Below are 23,501 nucleotides of genomic sequence, written 5' to 3'. Positions count from 1 at the left end.
TTTTATACCGAGAAAGAGCAGGTACGCCAGATAAAGACACCGCATTATCCAGCATTAGTTTAATTAATACACGCACAAACTGTATAAGCTCCACAATCATACGATCCTAATTCAACACGTGTGATTCAGCATGGTCAGAGTGATCATAGTGTTCAAATTGTGTTACATTCTATTAACAATGTGCATGACATTGCGGTCCAGAAATATTCACTTGTCAATAGCAAATCAAAGGGATACGCAGATTCCCTTTTATCCTGTCTAATACCCTAGCACGAGGGCGTTTCTGAGTAGTTTGAGATGAACTAAATAAATAAAATATGGAACAGCATAATTCAATGTTGAACCTTCCCTGTATGACCTTCCACGTTCTTTGCAGATCGACATTACCGAAAGGGCAAGGCACTACTTTAAGTACTGGAACGAACATTCATCGGAAGGCTTCTACAACAAGACTTTGGTGCCACTTGGACAACAGCCGACAGACAAAGATGAACTCAGCAATGGTGACATGCTAAGTACGAGCTCATATTCGCATTCCATCTCGGCAGAGCGATGAAACTTTTCAAACCCGCTCTGGAGGCATAGTGGCTAAGGCGATTTGTCCCCAAGAATGACTTTGTATTCAGATCTATGCGCAATAAAGAAGCACAGGTGGTCGAGATTAACACTGCAGCGTGCCTCATATTCAGGTCGTCGTTGCAGAAAAAAATTGTGAGCTACCTGATGAGTTTCTTTTACAACTTCGTTCCCCTTGTCTATCCCGTGTCTGTTTTCGTTACTCTTGCGTTTTGTGCGAGTTGTGTGTGTGTTCGTGGTTGCAATCCAAAGTACAACTGCACGTTTGTGCTGTGTTACTTTCTCCTAAAGAATCTTCCGCCACGATGCGCATTTTCGTGGAGCAAAAGTGTAGCTGATGCATTTTAAGGCGATGCGAGGGAGGCGTATCCAGCTGCCCCTGCAACATTTGTCACTCTGTTCAGTTTCAGAAATAGTGAAGGAGGACGTTGACCCTGTCACCAACGAGACAAATCAGGATATCCTCGAACAGATGAACATTTCTGCGTTGGCTAGTTACACCGAGGACAACATAACTGCTGGTAAGACATATTTTATTAGCATATTTATGAGCACTTGGACACTATTTTGAAAGTGATGCACCCTGTGCAAAACCCTGTGTTTATTACATTACTGTTGGTAGGTTTTAAGAAATCACAGCCTCTAACCTCACACATATGTAGGCGATGAACTGCTATGCTGGCAAGTATACTAGACGACGGAGAACCAGAACTAAGTAGTTTCTGTTCGGAACTGCTTGTTCAGTGCGTGGTCCCGATTTGACAATAGATGCTTACCAGAGATATTAACCTAACTCTAGCATGCACTTGGCCGATGTGCTTGGGTTCAGGGTAAATTTTAGCTTACGGAAGAGTCCAGTCACCTTGAAACTATTGGAATGTCGTAGCTGCCCACATAAACACCCTCAGCTACGACGCCTGTTTTTCGAAGATCGATCGGCGTTACTATTCGATAGCGTGGCGTTTTCGGCGGGCTGCAGACATCTCGTAGACCATGGCGACCCGGCAAAGACGAGCCGATTTCTAGTACGAAACTTGCATGGTTTATTCAATGTGTGGTTGGCGTGTAACACCCTGTGCAAAAAGGACGATCCACCGCCATGCCTCATCGAAACAAAGGATAGATTCCTAATTTGCCGTGGTTTTCCCAAGTTGATGACCGGTCTGGCAGGGCCACGCAGTGCTTATAGGCCCCTTCGTGTGTGTGCATGCCTAAGCAGAATGGAGGATGAATGCATAATTTGCGGTGGTTGTCTCGAGTGGATGCTGGTCTGGCTGATGCCCCGCAGTGTTCACAGGCCCCTTGTGTGTGTGCGTGAAAACCCTTTCCGCGAACCAGACGGGACCCCCGGGCTACCGCCAGCGGAGGCACGCTCGTGAAGACGTCAACTGGGACAATGGATCAGCCACCTATCCACAACCAGACGCCCTTTCCACGAACTGCCAAGCTCTACAGGAGAACTTCCGCGAAGCAATGTCGCCTAGAAGAAAATTTAAGCGCCTATGATCACGGACCTGCTGGTTGCCACCCGCGTAGGCGGTATCTTGCTAACGTCAACGTCACGTGATATGCACTGAGTTCCACAGTGCTTGGCGGTGGCACCCACTCGCCCGGCGACCTTTCACGAGCGCGCCTCCGCAGGTGCCAACCAGCAGGTCCGGGATCGTAGGCGCTTATACTTTCTTCTAGGCGACGTTGATTCGCGGAAGTCCTCCTGTAGAGTTTCACAGTTCCTGGAAAGGGCATCTGGTTGTGGATAGGCGGCGGATCCATTGTCCCAGTTGACGTCTTCATGAGCGTGCCTCCGCTGGCGGCAGCCCGGGGGTCCCGTCTGGTTCGCGGAAAGGGTTTTCATGCACACACACGTAGAGGCCTGTGAACACTGCGGGGTGTCCGCCGCACAGACATCCACTCTAGACAACCACCGCAAATTAGGCATCCATCCTTCGTTCCGCTTAGGCATGCACACGCACGAAGGGGCCTGTAAGCACTGCGGGGCCCTGCCAGACCGCTCATCCACTCGAGACAACCATGGAAAATTAGGGATTCATCCTTCGTTTCGATGAAGCATGGTGGTGGAGCATCCTTTTTGCCCAGGGTGTTACACGCCAAACGTAACACCGCGCCGAGACAAAGGAGGAAGAACTTGCTAAGACGGCGGCCGGAAAGACGAATACGGGACGCTACTGGGTACCGAGGCGAGCTACTGCTTTACTGGTGGGCCGACCTGCTTTGTATTGACACGTGTACTTATCTTTATCGGGCAACTACGTTTCGCCGCTTAACAACTGTAATCGCAGAGCGAGGGACGCGCCTGCATGTATCCGACGTTTCTGGAAAGTTATCGACGCTTCTACCCGCGTGTCCGTTGTCGCCGAACCTTGTGGTATCAGATTTCATCGCGTGACACGAATAGTGTAGAACTTTGTGGAAGACACGCGGGTCCCATCCGTTAATCTGGAACATTCGACGACTGATCTATAAAAGCCGACGCGCTTGACCCGCTGATGTGATTTTCGACGATCGCCGACTGTGTTCGCCGCTATCGTTGTGCTTTAAGTGTAGCCTGTTTTGTGGGCACAGGTTCGCCCAATAAAAGCTAGTTTTGTCTTTCACAGTACTGCTACTGTGTTCTCTCTTTACCGTCACTACCACGTGACATCTGGTGGAGGTGCTGGGTAAGTCCGGTCATGAACGGTAATTCTTGCCGTGCAGACTCCAGACGGGGTGATGAGGTGTCCTCCAGCGGTTCGAATTTGAGGGCCTTCCCACGTAGTCTTAACTTTCTTCAACTGGGCGGCGATGTGTCCACTCATGACGGAGTAATCAGCCCCTGTGTCGACTAAGGCAGTGACTGCGTGGCCGCCGAGAAGCACGTCGAGGTCGGTGGTTCTTTGTCTGGCGTTGCAGTTAGGTCGTGGCGTCGGATCACGGCTGCGTCGTGTTGAACTGAAGTTGGAACGTCGCGTCGTCAAGTCGTCGTTCGTCGGTGTAGTCTTGCCTTCCTGACTTCGTCGGGGCGGCGGCGTGTCGTTGTTATGTCGTCGAGATCGTTTCGTCGTCGTCTTCGTCGGCGGCGGAGGATCTTCGTCAGTTCGACGAACAGCAACCGCACCTCCATCGGTTGCTGCTTTTAGTTTTCCGGATATGGGCTCGCTGACCGGCCCCGGGCTGGGCCAGTGTATGGTCGGCGCTGCGGCGACAGGTAGCGTCCTGGTGACGGCGAACGGGATGGCCGTCGAGGGCTCCACTGAGTAGCGGCGAGGTAATCGGCGATGTCACGTGGGCGCTCTCCAAGCTGTGGACGCGGCGCGTTGACGGCGAAACCTCGCAGTCCCATCTCCCGGTACGGACATCGTCGGTAGACGTGACCCGCTTCTCCGCAGTGGTAGCAGAGCGGGCGGTGGTCAGGAGCACGCCAAATGTCAGTCTTCCTCGCGTAGGTGCGCTGGGCGACGGGTGGTCGTGCTGGCGGCGGCGGTGGCGGACGACGAAATTGCGGCGTTACAGGGCCCTGGCGCGGTCGCTGAGGAGGGCCTTGACGGCGTACGACGGCGGCGTAGGTCATCGCTTCGGGTTGGGGTTGCGGTAATTGAGGTTGCACCTCCGGGACTCCAAGCGACCGCTGAACCTCATCTTTGACGATGTCAGCGATCGAGGCCACTTGAGGCTGCGACGACGGGAAGATCTTCTGAAGCTCCTCTCGTACGACTGCCCTGATAGCCTCGCGCAGGTCTTCGGAGGCCAGTGATTGAACTCCGGCATAGTTTGTAGCGTTGGTGCGGCGGTCGAATTGCCGGTTTCGCATCTCGAGTGTCTTCTCGATGCTAGTGGCCTCGCGAAGAAACTCGTCGACAGTCTTCGGCGGGTTTCGTACCATACCGGCGAAAAGTTCCTCCTTAACACCACGCATTAGTAGCCGGACTTTCTTTTCCTCGGACATTTCCGGGTCGGCGTGGCGGAATAGGCGGCTCATTTCTTCTGTAAAAATCGCCGTGGTCTCGTTGGGCAGCTGTACTCGGGTTTCCAGTAGTGCTTGGGCTCGTTCTCGGCGAACGACGCTTGTGAATGTCTTCAGGAAGGCGCTTCGGAAAAGGTCCCAGGTCGTTAACGTGGCTTTTCTGTTCTCGAACCACGTCCTGGCAGCGTCTTCCAATGCGAAGAAGACATGTCGCAGTTTGTCGTCGCTGCCCGAAGCCCGACAGCTCGCCCGCCTACGGATCAAGACCCAGCAGCGTACCGACAGCCGATACTACAACCTCCGACGACGTTTCGTCGAGTAACAGCCCGGCGACCGTGTTTGGGTATGGACCCCGATACGCCGGCGAGGACTCAGTGAGAAGCTGCTGCGACGCTATTTCGGACCCTACAAGGTCATCCGACGTATTGGCGCACTAGACTATGAGGTCGTGCCAGACGGCATTTCGCACTCACAGCGGCGCCGCGCACGATCTGAAGTGGTCCACGTGGTGCGCCTTAAACCATTTTAGGGACGCTGATGAACTTCCTTAGTTTGTTGTTTTCTTTGCTACGAGTGCTTTTCTTTGTTACTTTCGTTTGTTTGCAGCATCGGGTCGATGCTTTTTAAGAGGGGGGTAATGACACGTGTACTTATCTTTATCGGGCAACTACGTTTCGCCGCTTAACAACTGTAATCGCAGAGCGAGGGACGCGCCTGCATGTATCCGACGTTTCTAGAAAGTTATCGACGCTTCTATCCGCGTGTCTGTTGTCGCCGAACCTTGTGGTATCAGATTTCATCGCGTGACACGAATAGTGTAGAACTTTGTGGAAGACACGCGGGTCCCATCCGTTAATCTGGAACATTCGACGACTGATCTATAAAAGCCGACGCGCTTGACCCGCTGATGAGATTTTCGACGATCGCCGACTGTGTTCGCCGCTATCGTTGTGCTTTAAGTGTAGCCTGTTTTGTGGGCACAGGTTCGCCCAATAAAAGCTAGTTTTGTCTTTCACAGTACTGCTACTGTGTTCTCTCTTTACCGTCACTACCACGTGACAGTATACTCGACCATCATGTGATGATGGTGAGACTGATAGTGATATTTGGATGATGGTGCTTCATTGTCATTCCCTTTGAAACTGGGCTGTGACAGATAGTCACCTAGCCTGCTTGAGTTAATCGTCTTTGCAATACACGCTTTTCATCCTAGCAGTTCTTGCAGGAAGGTTGTGTATGTCCGCGCATTTTTCGTGTCTGTTAACAAATCTGCATGAGCAGAAAGCTATCATCGTCATGAATGACTCGCGCCATTGCTCATGTGTTCGTTGTCGTCGTCTTCTTCCACAGGTGGCTCCGATGGCGCTCATCATGCCAGTATTTGTATCAGAAATGTGTAAATAAGCGCATAATACCCGCCTATGCACGGCGACATCAGTGGTATTAGACTCGATCCGCATGAGCGAATACCGCTATTAACGTATCACACTGCCGCGGAGAAACTGACAGGGATGCTACGATTTGGGGTTCTGAGTCTTCTACGCCTTACGTTTCTGTTTGCACACCTTCACGTGAGCGTGCTCATGTGCGCGAAGGTAGTCAGCGTAAAAGTAGAGACACCACAGCATGCCTACGACGCACATCAGGCTTCACATTATTTCGTTTCATTAAGGCAGCAAATGGCAATCCTTGGCTGTGAAAAAAGAAAGAAAAAAACGCGCAGTTATTTATGACAAATTTCAAGTGCTCGCGGAAGAAATGTATAAATACAAAGTTTTCCGCTATCAATATATTGTTCTTTTTTTGCTATAGAAACTACAACTGCCACTTCACTCAGCTTCGCGTATTGCTCTCGATTGCAGATCGCTGGAAGCAACTCCTGGTGCAGTACGGCCGTTCGCCTTTTGAGCTGCACGACGAGGTGTACGCAAACCGCCGCGCCCTGGCAGTGTTGGGGCACTTTGCACGCACCAACGAGAGAACATCCATGCGCCGCATGCTGGCCTTCCACTTAGGTCTGCTTCTTCTGGACCCGAAGGAACAAGTGATCAAGCTGATGAACGGACTGCGGAAATACGAAAGCGCGAGTGCTACCCAGGCAAGTCGCTGGCAAAAGCGTCACATCATGATGCACTAAACCGCCATTTCGGCCATTCACTAGCGCGATAAGTACGTTGGGGCAGCGCCTGATCTTCGCCTGTTGAGCGCTTGCGCTCACGGGCCCCGGTGAGGCGGTTGTGCTACTGGCAGTGACACAATTTATTGTGCGAGCCACGTGTGGAAAATTTTCTACGGTCATGACCTACATCACTTGCCATTGGCATTATGTAATGGTATATTTACGCTATGCAGCGGAAATGCTTTAAACATTTATACAGCCATGTTGCATTTACGCTTTGTCATTTGCCACTTACTGGATTGCTTTATACCAGTGTTTCTCGGTGCTCTTCGACTATACCTTGGCCTTGCTCCTATAAACCATATATATATATATATATATATATATATATATATATATATATATATATATATATATATATATATATATATATATATATATATATATATATATATATATATATTTTAGGTGACTTGACTCTTAGTTTCACACGTTGTGAAAAGTAACTGCCGTTTCCCCAGGGATGCACGCGGGTGCGCTTAATTATAATGTGGACGCTAGTTTTAAGCAGTACATGGATAAATGAAGGGCGCAGCTATGGTTGGCGACAGTGGCTAAAATTTAGTCATTGCGGAACAAAATGTTTTGTTATAAATTCATGACTTTTTATCGCGACTCCATTCCAGCAGTAAACATTAAAGATGCTTTTCCTTAGCCAAAATTAGGAAAATTATCGTTCCTGCTCTCAAACATACCATAAAAGAAGAATCAATCTCAAACATAGCGACTAATTCCTTATAGTGCAGTTGCAACTCGTATTCTGCCCACTCAAATCTTTTGCTCGCTTCCTATGTGAACAAGCTTCGAGCTTTAGGCAAACACTAGATTACGGTAACACGAACTTCGATGCACTCATTGTGATGGTCAAGGACAATAAAATAGAGGTAGTGTGGTATACGAGATGTTTTACTTTCTCTCGGACATGTTTTAGGTATCGTTATCACGAAGGACTTTTGCGATGTTTCGGTGGAAGGACCAGCCTTCATCGAAGTGAAAAAGACACACACGCACAGGCACGCACGCACGCACGCACGAACGCACGCACGCACGCACGCACGCACGCACGCCAGCACGCAAGCATATACTAAACGAGAAGAAAGAGAACCGAGGGGTCCGGTTTTACATCACAACCGCGTAAAGCCATTAGGTGGCGTTATGTGGTTAAATGTAGACATATCTTTTCATCTAACAATGTTCAGTTAAGCATTCGATTATTTTTCACTGCAGGGAAGCACGGCTCTGACACTTGAGTATTATAGGTGGTATCTGATACTAATTTATTACTTTTTGGTTTCTATTTCAGCTAACGAAAGAAAGTGTCTGCAAGAAATACGCCGACGAAACATTCCTTTTTCCTGGCGGTGTGATGTCCATCACTCTGCGTACGTATTTCCGCCGGAGATCCTTTCATCTGATGCGATCATATTCAGGACAGGATTATAAAGTGTTCAATCACTGAAACATTGATGCTAGCAATGTAATTCATGGATACTGTATCATTAAAAAACATTCTTTATTATCCTCTGAACGTTGTGCGCTACGTGGGACAAAATATAGTTGCACAAGAATTTTTCCTAGAGACAGATAAAAACTCTGACAATATTCCGGCCTCAAATAGGCCAGGATTGTGTCTCTTGCAGTGAAAGCGGCGAAATAGTAATCATTTGTTGATTATCTGAAACTTTCGTTCCTAATAAAAGGCGGGTGAAAAAAATACAAGTCAAATAACCATTGCTAAATCTTGAAGGTTCGTTTTTTGGGATGCTTTATTATGTTTCAGGTAAAATTACATTTTTTGGGAGACTTTATTATGCTTCAGGTAAAATAATGAATGATGTGCGCTGAGCTACAGCATTACATTTGATTTTAAGTTAATAATTTGGGATGAGTACTTGTTATATGCCTTGTTCATCACTTCAAGTCTCCATCACTCTTTTAACCGCTTCGTTCTGGATTTAACATTTCTATACGCCCAAGAGGTGCTTGAAGGAATAAATGAAAGAATTCAGCCACATAAGTTTTTGGTGGTAGAACGTTAAATAATATGAAGGAAAATGAAGGACAAACTCCTTTAAAATGTGTGCCGAAATCGTGAAACGGAGGACGCCAAGAGACAAACGAAGATTTCTTGACCTGACGACATGAATATTAACCCGATCAGATTAGACACACAAAAGAGTGTCGAATTGGCGCAGCAGTAAGGCCAGAATTCATTAGATAATTCTTATTTAGATAAATAAGAAGGTTGTGCTCATTTATTTCTTCTGAATGCGTTCATGTGCAGCCGCAGTTGTACGTCGCCGGAATGGGGCAAGCCAGTATACGCTGACATCATTAGGCAATGGCCACCGAAACGGGTTTCCGAAGCCGATACATGCATTATACTAAATAATTAAGGGGACTGGGACGTTTGCTTGCATGCTCTCTTAGGTAAGAGGACGTGAGTCCTTCATTTCGGGCAAGTGTAACGGGAGTGAGGAAGACTGTTATTTATTGAAGCCTGATGTTGTTGTCGGCAGACATATTCCCGCTGTTGCGCTATTTCGCACAGTGACGACAAAATAATGGAAAGATTCTAGAGGAGAAAAGTAAAAGCTAGTAAGACTAATAATGACATATACAGGTCATAGGACGGTGAAAAACTGGAGCATTCTTCTATATCAAAGTGAGCCTTGGTTAAAGCTTTCCGAAAAGGCCAATTTCTGAAAAGTACGGGAACTGAAAAAAAAATTGAATTGAACAATGAATTCAAGGTCCGCCACTGTTTTGAAGAGCAGGGCGTGGCATCTAAGGTTGCACGCAGCATCAGCGGAACGCGGCAATTCATGCTGATTTCGCCCTCAAAGGGCAAGAGGAAAATCTCATTTCGGCACTCTTTCAGTGCCCCTTATGGTCACTATACTCTCAATCGTCTCACCACAGCGGAGTTTGAGATTCCGGTTGAGCGTCTTCGCAAAGTGGGCACCATGATGGCGAACATAATGGACTCACTGGTCGCCATTGGGCGACAACCGGTTCGTGCACGGCACAACATCACGGATCTGGGGCCCGCCTTCGACTACCCGGCGTCAGCAATGAAGGCCGGCTCGGTGTACTTGCTTGACGGTGTAGACAGCACCGAAAACCAATACCTCTACGTGTGGCTCAGGGAGCTGAGAATCCGACACGCCCAGCCTCCGATTATCCAGGCCGCGCTGGAGGCCATGAGACATGCTGGAGACCAGCCCGTCAGGCTGTACCAGAGGTTCAGGCCGCCGTACTTCTATGAAGACGGTCTCGGGGCCTACAACTACGCCACGCTGGGGCAGGTGAGAAGCGAATGATTGAGAGAGGGACCACGCATATCTGACAAAATGTTAGAAACTAACTGACTGGTAGGTTGTTCGACTTGGTGAGGTAGCAGGAGTAGCGGATGACACGCGCACGTCGTTGTCGTCGCCTGCAGCTGTCATATCCGTGTATGATGAGGACGAAGGCGATGTATGATGATTGTCGAAGGAAGAATGTTAAAAATTATGGTGTTTTACGTGCCAAAACCAGAAAAAGGTTCATGTAATATTTACGGCAGAAGGAAGCACGGCACATGGCAAAATATAGTCAAGGTTTGCATACCCCTTTTGCCACATTAGCACATGCGTGTTCCGAAAGACTGGTTAAGCATGGCACATCTCCAGTGGCATTACGCAGCAGCCCAAGAATGGGTAAGCTAGACTACAGCATATCTAGGAAAATGAAAGAAGTTCAGTATGTTCGCGCTATGCTAAGGCTGCGCACTCTAAAGATACCTTTAAGCCGATAGTATATGTACTGGGGCCGTATAGCGTAAAACTATTTCAATAGTTTCTTATTCCAATGTCCTGACGTCGAATTTGCGTAACCGCCGACGCAACATCCTGCGGCCACCCGCAGGGTTGTCTGAATAAACCAATCACATGCTCGCCTCGTTCATAGGAAGTCACTGTTGTTTCCTTGGAAAACGAATAACATTGCCTGCACTGAGCGGCTTGTCTTATCTAATTGGCTTATCTAATTGTCTTATCTAATGTGGAGAGGGATTCAATGGGGCCGAGCCACTGCACTGAATATCAGTAACCGGATGAAGAGGGTGGTGCCGGCGTCTGCGATTGGTCCGCTTTCTCATAATTACCTTGCGATGGCTCGTCCGCAATCGCAGCGGCATGCAACGGAAGCTTAAGAATGATGCTAAAACGGATCCTCAGCAAAGAAGAGTTGGTGGAACGAGGTCGTAAACGCGCCGAAAGTTCTCGAAAACCTTACACGGCCACGCAGAAAGTCTTACTATACGAAAATAAACTCATGCTCTCCGGCAGGTGCGAGTGGCCCGTGCCTTAGCGATCGGCGGCAGCCATCTTTTATTCCTTGCAGAACGGGGCAGCCTGCGGCTATTCAGAAGAAAATTCAGTTTTGTTCGGCATAATAATGCATCTTTAACGCGTACGCGTCTCTTTGAAGAGGTAAGTTTTTGCGGTTTTGTAACATCGCGTGAGACAGGCACGTACCCAGGGCCCCCCCCCCCCCGAAATTAAGTGTCATACCCCCACCCTCCCCGCCCACGCCACCACACCTCACGCATTCCTAAAGCGCCGCCAGATCAATGTTGAGACTTGGCAGCTGTTCATCGGTCAGCATTATGCTGCCTTTTTCACTCCTTCTAGATGGCGGTAGTTATCGGCATCTCTTGTAATGTGAAGGACAGTTTTCTCATAGATTCCGCACCCACGCGATTAACTCTATATGCGTTCAGTTGTCACCATCTATTCAACCGTCACGCGCATAGCTGTTGCTTTCGTTAGTTCAACCTTCTTTGTTTAGGCTGGTCCTGAGACCAGGAGAGGGATGCGGCTGTTACGCAGCTGGTCTGTACTCTCATGGAACGAGTTGCGGCCGGAGAAAACGCCAATTGCGTTTTACTTATCCCTTTGCTTCATTATTTCCTTGAGTTACGGCTCGCCGCGACGCTGGCAGATGCCCGGAACCATATACACGTCATATGAGTTAGATAAGGTGGGAAATAAAATGTGAAAGAGCGTCCATCATGAAACCCTGTAATAACCCTTAAACCCATAAGCAAGATGCCTGTCGCCCGTTATCTCGTCTGTTTTTCCCTAATTTGATAGCACTTTTCGTGCAAAATTGGCAACTGGAAACAAAAATCGCAAGGAGTTGAGAAATTAAGCGATCTACTAAGGACGAGAACCAAGGCAACAACCAAACTGCAAGCAAAAGCGAATAATAAAAATGTTGACCGTTTTTTATGAGAATATTTATGGATCAACATCTTTTTATTTAAAAAGGAAGTAGAGAAAACGCCGCCGGAAGTGGAGAACAATTACTTGTTTTGAATGACGCTTCTACAGTTATCTGTCGAACAGCCTCACGTAGCCACTTCTCTGCTGTGCTTATGTGGGTGTTTTTCTAACCTTTCGCGGTGAGCGCAGTACGTCTAGAATCGCAGAGTCCTGCGCTCTACGTGGCGCGGTTGTGTGGGACTGGCAGCCGCACAGCGTTACGAAATTCGCGGAGCTGTCAAAACTGATCAACAAGACGAAAAAAACTGATATTCGAAACTATAACATGAGAAAGACTGAAGAAGCCGTAAAAAATGAACGCAGCCTGAAAGCAGTAAAAAAGAAACCTGACATAGGACAAACTATGATGTATGCACTAAAAGATAAGAAGGATAATATCATCAGCAATCTCGAAGATATAGTAAAAGCAGCGGAAAAATTCTAAGCTGACCTGTATACAGTACCCAGAGGAGTCACGTAATGAACAGAAACAGTAATGAACAGGATACAGAAACACTCCTATAACTAGCGATGAGGTCAGAAGGGCCCTGAAAGACATGAAACGATGAAGAGCGGGAGGAGAAGGTGGTATACCAGTCGATTTAATCAAAGATGAAGGAGACATAATGCTTGGAAAACTGGCGGCTCTTTATAGAAGTGTCTATCGACTGCAAGGGTCCCAGAAAACTGGAAGAATGCAGACATTATACTAATCCTCAAAAAAGGAGATGTTAAAGAATTGAAAAATTATGGGACCATTAGCTTGCTCCCAGTATTATATAAAATATTTACCAAAATAATCTCCAAGAAAATAAGGGCAACACTGGATTTTGTCAAGCGAGGGAACAGGCTGGCTTCCGGAAGAGATACTTTACAATGGATCACATCCATGTCATCAGTCAGGTTATCGCGAAATCTGCAGAGTACAATAAGCCTCTCTATGTGGCTTATATAGATTACGAAAAGGCATTTGATTCAGTAGATATACCAGCAATCGTAGAGGCACTACGTAATCAAGGAGTACAGAACGCTTACATAAAAAGCTTGGAAAATATTGCTGCATGCGTGTGATATTTGTTTGTTTGAACGAGGCGCGTAGGCGCCATAACTCCAGAAAAGAGGAAGAACGAACTGGGCTCGCGCTGTGAATCTAACCGGTCAGCGCTGCAACCGTTGTTGTAAATATAATCTGTAAATAGTTTCTCGTCTTACTGACTCGTCCTTCGCGTAAGAATATCTACAGAGGTTCTACAGCTACCTTAATTCTACACAAGAAATGCAGGGAAATACCTATAGAGAAAGGGGTCAGACAGCGAGGGAACATTTCTCCAAAGTTATTCACTGCGTGCTTAGAAGAATTCAAGCTATTAAACTGGGAAGGCTTAGGAATAAAGATCGACGGCAAATATCTCAGCAACCTTCGGTTTGCCGATGACATTGTTCTATTCAACAACAATGCAGACGAGTTACAACAAATGATTGGAGACCTTAACAGAGAGAGTGTAAGAGTGGGGTTGAATATTAATATGCAGAAGATGAAGATAATGATAAATTGCCGAGCAAAGGAACAAGAGATCAGGATCGCCAGTCGGCCACTAGAGACTGTGAAGGAGTACGTTTACCTAGGTCGATTAATCACAGGGAACCCTGATCATGAGAAGGAAATTCACAGAAGAATAAAAATAGGTTGGATCGCATACGGCAGACATTGCCAGGTCCTGACTGGAAGCTCACCATTATTATTGAAAAGTAAGGTGTGTAATCAGTGCGTTTTGCCAGTGCTGTCATATGGGACAGAGGCTTGAGAGCAAGTTAAGGACCTCGCAAAGAGCGATCGAACGAAGATTGCTAGGCATAACGTTAAGAGAGAAAGAGAGCGGATTGGATCAGAGAGCGAACGGGTACAGACGATATTCTAATTGGCATCAAGAGGAAAAAATGTAGCTGGGCAGGTCATGTAATGCGCCGGTTAGATAACCGTTGGACCATTAGGGTTACAGAATGGGTACCAAGAGAAGGGAAACGCAATCGAGGACAACAAAACACAACGTGGAGCGATGAAATTGGGAAATTCGCGGGCGCTAGTTGAAATCGGTTGGCGCAGGACAGGGATAATTGGAGATCGCAGGGAGCATAGGCCTTCGTCCTGCAGTGGACATAAAACAGGCTGATGATGATGCTGATGATGATGATGATTATGATGATGATGATGATGATGATGATGATGATGATGATGGAGGTGGTGGTGGTGCCCCCCCCCCCCTAAAAATATGCTGGGTACGTGCCTGGCGTGAGAGGCAAGTGAATTGGGTGCAGCCCGAAAACCTTTCGTCAATAGCCGAGGGCTAATGCCAAAAAGGCGTCGAATCAAAAATAACTATTTTTGTTTTGTTCGGTGAAATTATGCATAATGAGTGTGTACACGTTATATCACATGGGAAGCTATCGCGGCAATCGTGACGTTGCGCGAGAGACAGGTGAAGTGGGGGTGGTCCAAAAAAGTGTTTGACCAATCGTGTTGGCCTGATTGCAGAATTGGAATGGAGAAGTTTGGAATAGATTTACGTTATAGCGCCCCTGGTCTAAATTTTTTGCTTGGTTAGGCAGAACACGAGTTTCAATGAGACTTTGTTTTCAGTGGACAAGTCTTGCAAACAGACCTGCTAAAATTGGTCAGTTGCAATGTGTTCCATAAAGCAAGTAGTTAAACACCTAGTTAGTTAAATATTGTTCGCCAAATATGTACTTCAATTTATCGCGTTAGTAACGTCTGTAATCTCGATAAATGTATAATTCAAAACTTAGGGCTGTGTGATCTGCCACAGCCCACTTTTAGAAATTCCGCATGATCTAAAATATAATACGCGGCATTGTCTATAGGTACCTGCAATCGTAAAAGCGTAACGCGTTATTTTAAGCTGTCATACATAATTTCTGCAATGTTGTCCATTGCGGACGACTTCAAGCAGGAAGATGAAAACCGTTGTTCTGCAATAACTATAATGGGAAGGGTAGAAAGCTTGATTGGTACCGTTCCAAGAAATTGTTCTTAGAGTGCTAATTATAGAAACTAGGAGAGAGTTCGTTTTAAAAATTTCGTAGTCCGAATTGTTCACATTCATAATTGGGACCGTCGATGCCCTAGAGTCGTATTGTGGTATTATCGCTGTGTTCCAGTTGCTAGGGTGAACTGCGGCAGCTGCGATGCAGTTATTTTAGTTTATTTTCATTGCTGAATTAACGAATGGCGTGCTCCACCACATGCGCTAGGTCAAGTCAGGTAGCGCTGTCTCATTTTTTTTATCTTGGCAACTCTTTGTTGAACTGGAGAACTCCAGTAACTCGCAGACATTGTGGCTGATCGAGAAACGTGATGCAGTGGCCCAAAGTACGGGCTTTGAGAGACGTTGTATTAATGACCCTGGAATAATTTTTACCATCCGCGGTGTTACCCTTCCATTCTATTCAAGCGTTTTTCCACACAGGGCGTATTGCAATGCGGCCACTGCCGTTGACGAAAGGAAACTGCAACCATGTGCTGAGTAATATAAATACAGTGGGCCACCATGCATGCCACGTTGAAACGCTTTGAAAAAGTGAACAATAATTCTAGAAGGATAGATGCGAAATGAAAGCTATTGAGGACATCAGCAGATACTTAGGTAACTGCTAGTAAATATTTTTTTGCTAACCATAGCACTGGAAATAAAATGGTCCTATCGAAGCCAAGAATTGCAGTGGACCTTGGTTGCTTGAAATAATTTTTTGAGATGTGAGGCACAGTGATGATGGTAATACACATTAGTCGTCCACATTGCTGTACCTGGGCTGAAGCGCCTCGGTCGTCTTTTTATACCTGTACGTTTGAATACAAGAAAAAACATAACGTTCAATTCTCTATTTCTACGTAAAAGAGACCTTGAGCAAAATAATTGCGCTTCACAAGGTTGATGCGCCGGGTCAGTTATATCAGAAGCTGACGGAAGCTGATAGCGATTTCTTCGCAAGATGACTATAGGCTTGCAACGATAAATGGTACGGGTACATACGCATATCTGCGAACTTGTTCACTATGAAATTTGGGAAATGCCGCTCGCCGAGGGTGGGGAGGTAGAATAGCACGCATTCTATAAAGCTTGCCGTGCAGCACACACAGGTCTTTTCAGTGATACATCTGTACTTTGTTAAAGACTATTTAAGTCTCGACGCAGCGCACGAGCCACGAAAAACTACACGAGCAAAACCAGTGACCAGCAAAACATTGATTTTAGACTACGGTGAGTTCGTGACTGCTTACCTGTATGTAAAAACTCGCTCGAATGAACTCCTGCATTCTTTTAACATGCGTCCGAAGAATTGCAACGCAGGATTCGGGGACCTAGGAACGTAAATATTCTTGCATATATAATTTATTTTTCGTACAATTTAAAACAACATTTGCAAAATCGTAGAAGGCGCCCAAATATGGAAACATTGCGAAAGATTCGGGAGAGATGGCAAGTATGCATATGCAACCGATAAGGTGCCGCAGATGTCGCTTTAATTTAATAGCAAAGTCGAACGTTACAGTTGCTTTAATTTGACGCAGTATGCCATCGTGGCGCATTGCAGATGCAGTCACTGCCAAGCGGTATTCCTCCTTATAATGAACATGAGGTGTCACTTATGTTTTCTGATTATTTTGCCTTAAGGACCCGTAGGCATAGGATGTGGGTCGCGTATGTTTGTGGTTGGCATAGCTTAACCTCTAGAAAAAAGGAAAAGCACTCGTGAAGAATATACACTCACATCCAACAAGACGATTAGCTAATGAACAAGAAAAAAAGAACTAGGTGAAAAAGAGCCCAGGTTGAAAAACAAACAACAAAAACAGCATTGCAGTCACCATCACCTTTGACAGTTCCTGCACGTGGACGGTGTATCAGCGGCTAGAGAGTGCCGAATGCATCGTTATGAAAAGTGTTGCTTTATTGTTTCGCTAAAGACTACGCGGTCGGAGATTGAAGTTATGGCATCTGATAGAGGGTTCCAGTGCTTTATGGTATGTGGAACGAATAGAGAGTTTAGAACAGGACAGTGGCCGCCTATATTTGCAGTCAGATGAGTATGACATCAGCGGGAAGGCAGCCTCTGAGGCTTCTTTAGATATGCATATCTTGGTATGATAGTAGAACGAAGGCAGGATACAGAGGCCTGATGTGAGGAGGTGAGGTGCAAGGGCTGCAAGAAAGATTAGTTGCTTTAATTGCGTAACGCGGGCTGCCCATTTCCTTCCTGTAGTAACAATACAGCATAGAATAGGATGCAATTCCGGAAGGTTACCATTGCCATGCCACTGTACACCCATCCCTCTTCGTGGCCAGATCCTAGCCCAGGGCGCCGTGCAAGAATTGGCATCGGCGACGAGCCCGGATATGGAAAAAGTGAAGGCCCACTGGCGCACCTTCTGGGACAAGAGGGCTGCGACCGACTTCAACGCCGCCTACTGCCTTCAGGCGAACCGACAGAAGGTGACAAACCATACTCCATTCGCTCGCGCTATGTCAATAGTCTTTGCACAAAGCACGTCTGCTGGGACAACAAGTGAGCGTACAAAAAATACGAAACGAATTGTTGATGCGTGTCAAGAAGGTAGGTAAATGTCCGCATTGCGAAACCGAAAAATGAAGTTTTGTCCAAAGCACGACACTCAAACATTGCACTTCTTCCCGTAGACAGTGTCGCGTCGCTTGAGTCAAGCAAATTGCGCAAATTTATTTTACTGCTTCGAATTTTTCGCGCATGGTTTGATCCGTTCATTAAGGGGCGGGTGTGTACGAAATATGAATGTGAACGGCTTTAAGAAAATGAAATCAACCTTCCAATCGAAAGGAATTGCTCAGCGTGCCCCATCACATGCTGGGCGTTTTTGATTTAGTGTGCAGCTCAACCAATTTACATCTTTGATCATTTATGTTGCGGTAAGCATGCTGTTTTAAAAGCGAACTTTTCTTTTGCGGACCTCGCCGGGCTTCGTGACCGTGGCCGCGGCTCTCTTGCCGAATGGGCGGACCAATAACAGCGCAGTACGCGCGCCGCGTGAGCTGCTGGGTTCCTTGGCCCACCACCAGATGGCGCTCGCCTCCGCGCATCCGCGGCAGCGGTGGCGCCAGACGTGCGGGGGACAGAAAGAAAACGGAGCAGAAAGCTCGCCTTCGGGCATGCGCCGCTACACGGTGATGAGGGAGTAAACGCTTCTTGTGGACAGAATGGAATCGAATTGCGCCGTGTACGTGTTTGCATGCATCCTCTCAAACCAGGATGTGCTCGAGGCGTCCATCGTTCTCGCTAATAATCAGCAATTCCGCTTAACAAGAGGATCGGTATTTGTGTTCGGCCGCGCTTGTGTGTGTGCGTGTGTGTGTGTGTGTGTGTGTGTGTGTGCGTGCGTGCGTGCGTGCGTGTGTGTGTGCGTGCGTGCGTAGGTGTACTTGTATTTAAACTTTTACAACAATCATAGAAAGTTTCGTTGCATATGGAACAAACTGGCTCGACATGTTGCATTTTTCAGCTATTCGCTAGGGTGGACCTCCCTAGGCGGCGCCTTATAGCTATCCACCCCATGCAGGACTTTCACATATTTCTTTTTTCCTTCGGGTATTTGAGCAGAGCTTCTATAACTGCTGTAGGACCGTGTCAATTTCGGCTAGTTGGATGAACATCGTCCCTACAGAATGAACAGCACAGACAACAGGACTTCGAGGAGAGGACCGCAAGAGCGTTAGTATTTGCAATAACATACAGTTATGTTATTTCACGAAAGTAATAGGTTCCCATGCGCATACATAGCCATTTAGAATTGTTGCGTTTATGATACAATATTATGCCGACAAATTTAATTTGAAATGTCATAAGGCCGTTTAATGTTCGACGAATGATGTCTAGGCAAATTCACACTAACCATCATTTCCACGCTAGCTCAAATCATAGTTAAAGCTCCCATACGGACTAGCACCAGAGTTCCTAGTAGTAAATTTTAGTTACTTTTGTTTATTTTTATTCGACATGCATTGTCTGGGATGAACAAAATCCAAGCAGATTCATTTTTTTTTCATGAAGGCAGTGCCATCCGTACATTGCTGAGATGTGGGAAGCAAGAACCATACCACTAAATATGAAATAATTTATGAAATAATATTGAATACGAGAAACTACACTCGCACAAAACATTTTACATCAGTTGTTCCTGGTTATGTAAAATATACAGCGACAATTCTCATAACGAGCAGTGCGGTGGCAGCGTCATTAGCACTGCCTACAGTCATGTTACGTGGTTTACAGGCTTAAGGCAATCACGAGTGCCAACGATGGCGTCGCTTCTGTCATCGTGCTCCTAGGATCCACAGCTCCCTCTTGAAGCTATGATTGCTTTGGGCCCGCTGATCGGCTGACAAGACTCTGGGCAGTGTCGATGACACAGCCGCACTGCCATTGTTTATAGGAATTTTTCGCTTTGTGTTTCACATTAACTAGAATAATGCAGGAAGAAGATTGTGTATAAGTATGCCTAGCTGTAGCCATAGAAATGGAGCTGTCAGTATGTATAGTACGCAAGTTTAGCGTAATGTGTATGTAAGTCAGCAGTGGTAACGACTACAGAAGAGGGACGTAATTCGGAAGGATAAATACCAGAATTTCAGCACCGTTGAGAATTCGCGCACTATCCTTGCGAAATAAACAGTAAATAGGTTTGTCGCAAACCCAATGGGCCCCCCAAATAGGGGCGTTCTCATGCGTGGCCGCCTGCATTTCAGGCGTTCATGGAGCCACCCGTGGCCTCACTGAACGAGTCAGCGATGGGCGGCGTTTCCCTGCAGCGGGCCATGGGTGCCCGCCTGGCGTACTTCACCTGGCAGCGGCAGCGGGGGAGCGGCAGCGAGGGCCTGCCCAAACTATACCTGGCGCCTAAGGTGCTCTTCTTCGTCCAGCACTGCATCCTCGGCTGCTCCCGCATGGGACCCATGGGCTCCGATACGCCAGACGACGGCTGCGCAGTGCTGATGCGCGACTGGGGATCGATTGGGGAGCGCGTTTTCTGCAAGCGCGACGCGCTCAACTTGCCCCAGCAGCGATGCCGCTACATATGAACGTGCGATGCGCTGTGAAGCCGAGGGTGGGGGCGAGGCGTGTCTAACGCAGCGAGACATTTCATGTGTTTTGAGAAAAAAGACGCTGAATAATTCTCAACGACGTCTGAGTGGTCTCTCTGTTCTAGGACAATTATTTAATTTTTAAGTCATGAGTAACCAATATACTGATTACATCCCTATTCATGGCGATGTATTATTGCGTGTATTTCACTGATGGCCATTAGCGACGCAGTGAACACGTTCATCTCATGAATAATTAAACAGTCTCTACGTTTACACTAACTCTTCTAGAAAGGCTCGTCGGGCTTTTGTAGAATGTTCCATTGCATCTGTTGAAACGTTTAGACATTTGGCTCATTCGCTGCATCACTGTTGCTCATTCGAAGCAATGGGGAGCAAACGAGAACACCGCGTAGAGAAGAAGCTTTATGCACCAAGTACCAAATGTACTGTTTAGGCTGGATGACTTCATTAAAACACTTTTGTATGTGTTATCTTTCCAGTGACAGACATCCTATATATTCTGCTTGCAAAATCAATTCCGTGATTGAGCGGATGATGGATACGCCTGAATTAGATTGATAAAGGATTGGCACATGTACACCTATTATGGCGTTTCGACTATCTAATCTTCGTGAGATGATGTTGATGCATATCTGTCTTAGCTTAACTTTACATCCCCAAGGTGGTTCCGGTAAATGTTTTGTTACCTTGCCCATTCTTTATACCGAAAATAAAAACCTCGTCTGGAGTCTGCCTTATCCGGAAGCGTTGTCAAATACGTAGAAGATGTACGAATTACCGGAGCACTTTCAATTTATATCTGCCATCACTGAAAACTGCGCAGAAGTATTTCTCGAGGGAGCCCTGTGACATATTTATTGGCGGCAATTTCGTTTATGTGTGCAGCTAAACTAGGTTTACGGGATAATACTTCTGTTTTGAAAGTTGCTGACTATTCTTTCTCATCCTTCGTTTCTGGAAGCCGGTTGAATTACTGCGAACTTGATTGCTGATTTCATCACTTCGCAACCGTTACATCTAACTCTAACATAAAAAATGAAAGTATTGGCGAAGCAATTCGCCATTGAGGACTATTGTTATTCTTAAAGCACATGTATTTGGTTATATGCACACCTTAGTGGGACTTCACAAGAAGTACTTTCTCTCACAACTGTGATCTGTGCATTTGATGGAAGACATTTTTTAGACGATAGAAATTAAAGTACTGCACGACCAATATTGAAACCCTATATAAAGGACATTCAAACCTTGTGCACATATTAGCAAGATTCCCTCGTAATGTCAGGCGCCTAATATGTGCACAAGGGTTGAATGTCCTTTATATAGGGTTTCAATATTGGCCGTGCAATATCAAACAACAGCAATAATCAAATAACACAGCAAGATTCTCTTGTAATGTCAGGGGCCTGGGTTGCTTGATTACTTTGAATGAAATGGCTGCCTCTCGACTCTGTAGCTTTCGTTAAGGTTACAACTTTCATCATATTAGATACCGCTGATCTTTTGATATGAGATGAAGGATATGTTCGAAGAGGCTGGATTCAACAGTGAAATTGAGTTTAGGTTGGCCTGTCATTATTATTCACTTCCTACTGCCCTTCCAATTCATTCTCTACAAGCCCCCCTCCTCCCCCCCGTCCTTCCAACTTGTAGAGTAGGATGTATGCGCCTACTTATGCACCGGCTAATCTCTTCGCTTTACAATAAAATTCTCTCAAACGCGCAAGTACGAGTGAGTGGAACAAAGAAAAATTTGAATAGCACATACAGGACTTCATACAGCGTGAAGAGTTGTCTATTTTGTAAATGTTGAGATCATGAGTGTTCAACTCTACTAGCCCTAGCCGCACAACTTCGGACCTGGAAGAGCGGGGCAGATTTCAGTACTAGAGGTCGTGTCCAGGTGAAAAAAAACAAAGGTAGGGGCCCCAGTAGAGGCATTTGTAGATGGACCATTACAGGTTTATACAGATTACAATACATATTAACAATTATAGGTTTATACTAAGGAAAACAGCACCGAATGGGAATGACGCGATGAACGTACTTCAGTGGCCTGCCGAAGTGTGCAACGCCTGTCGATAACCGTTACAGAGAATTGAACATTAAGCTAAAGGCATGCTCACTAACGCCACTGCTAAGTCATATTCATGAATAGAAAATGTGCATAGTTTAAAATTGTACGATGATTAGATATGTAGTGTCCGTTTTCATAAGTACCTAAAGATTTACAAGCCAGAGCGCTTTAGTTTGTTTCATTACCTGGTACTGTGTTTCCACCCAAGGAATCATCATTAACATTAGCGGCAACATCATGGCACACACGCTACCTGATCTTTGGCCGAACCTCCAGAGTGGGAATATGTTACTGACGCAAGCGTTTAGTATCCAATAACTACTACTATACTACTACTGCTAATTGCTACTAACTACTACTGTTAAATGTTACTACTAGTACTACTACTACTACTATTACTACTACTACTACTACAACTACTACTACTACTACTACTACTACTACTACTACTACTACTACTACGACTACTACTACTTCGTCAAACTTTGTTCCAAACCGCTGACACATAGTAGAGCAGTCTTAAAGTTGTGAAGCCAAATCTTAGCCGCATTAATTTTAGTTAGTATAAGCCTCCATCTTTCGCTAATGAGGACACCGGTACGTATATCACGCTACTAAATTATTTGCTGGAACTATCCTTAGAAACTATAATGTTACAAATGACACTTAGGAACAGATGCCTCTGCTAGGTCAGTTACGCCATATCACCGTCTGCTTCCTCCTTTTACTTGATTCTTCGTAACGTAAGAGCATGCCTATATCCGTCCGCCTAGCAAAGGTACGCTGAAAAAAAAAGTCTGGTTTTTTCCAGCTCTTAACTCTGGTTTCAGTACTTAGAAGACTGCCAGCTCCTGAATACAAACGTGAATTGGTGCAACTATATGTCACATCGACACCGGAAACTGTGGCGCACTGCTCTAGGACAAAAATATAGGGGAAGTATAGGAGAAGTGCTGCTCCGAAAAGGTGTCACGATGGTGCTACGCAATAGACGGCCTATAATAAGGACGCTGAAGCTGCAAGTCACCTTCGGCACCACGATTATTTGGAAATTCATCCAACGTGAGCATGCGAGCACACGATGCAAGAATTGCAAGAAGCAGCCATTTACCGGCAAAGACTGGTAGTTTGCTAAACTTTTGCAAGATGGGTGGAAATATTTGAATCTCACATTGTCTTTAAAATTATATTTTGATTAATGGTCAAGGAAAAATACAACTGAATTATCATCTTTGTCGGCCGTAGG

At 46.2% G+C, this 23,501-nt stretch overlaps 1 protein-coding gene across 3 annotated transcripts in view; it reads left to right on the top strand.

Moving 5' to 3' along the window:
- Positions 1-20,648, top strand: part of LOC135902704 (uncharacterized) — a 52,018-nt gene extending 31,370 nt beyond the window's left edge. For all 3 annotated transcript variants that reach the window (XM_065432929.1, XM_065432928.1, XM_065432931.2), the window contains 7 exons: positions 377-515; positions 981-1,097; positions 6,400-6,635; positions 8,020-8,098; positions 9,639-10,024; positions 17,389-17,535; positions 19,819-20,648. In XM_065432929.1, the coding sequence (XP_065289001.1) occupies positions 377-515; positions 981-1,097; positions 6,400-6,635; positions 8,020-8,098; positions 9,639-10,024; positions 17,389-17,535; positions 19,819-20,151 (1,437 nt within the window). In that variant the 3' untranslated portion in view covers positions 20,152-20,648. The remainder of the gene's footprint in view (positions 1-376; positions 516-980; positions 1,098-6,399; positions 6,636-8,019; positions 8,099-9,638; positions 10,025-17,388; positions 17,536-19,818) is intronic.
- The last annotated feature ends 2,853 nt before the right edge of the window (positions 20,649-23,501 follow it).

The sequence above is a fragment of the Dermacentor albipictus genome, chromosome 2 (genome assembly GCF_038994185.2).
Source record: "Dermacentor albipictus isolate Rhodes 1998 colony chromosome 2, USDA_Dalb.pri_finalv2, whole genome shotgun sequence".
Classification (NCBI taxonomy): domain Eukaryota; kingdom Metazoa; phylum Arthropoda; class Arachnida; order Ixodida; family Ixodidae; genus Dermacentor; species Dermacentor albipictus.
This window is presented reverse-complemented; position numbering and strand designations above follow the sequence as displayed.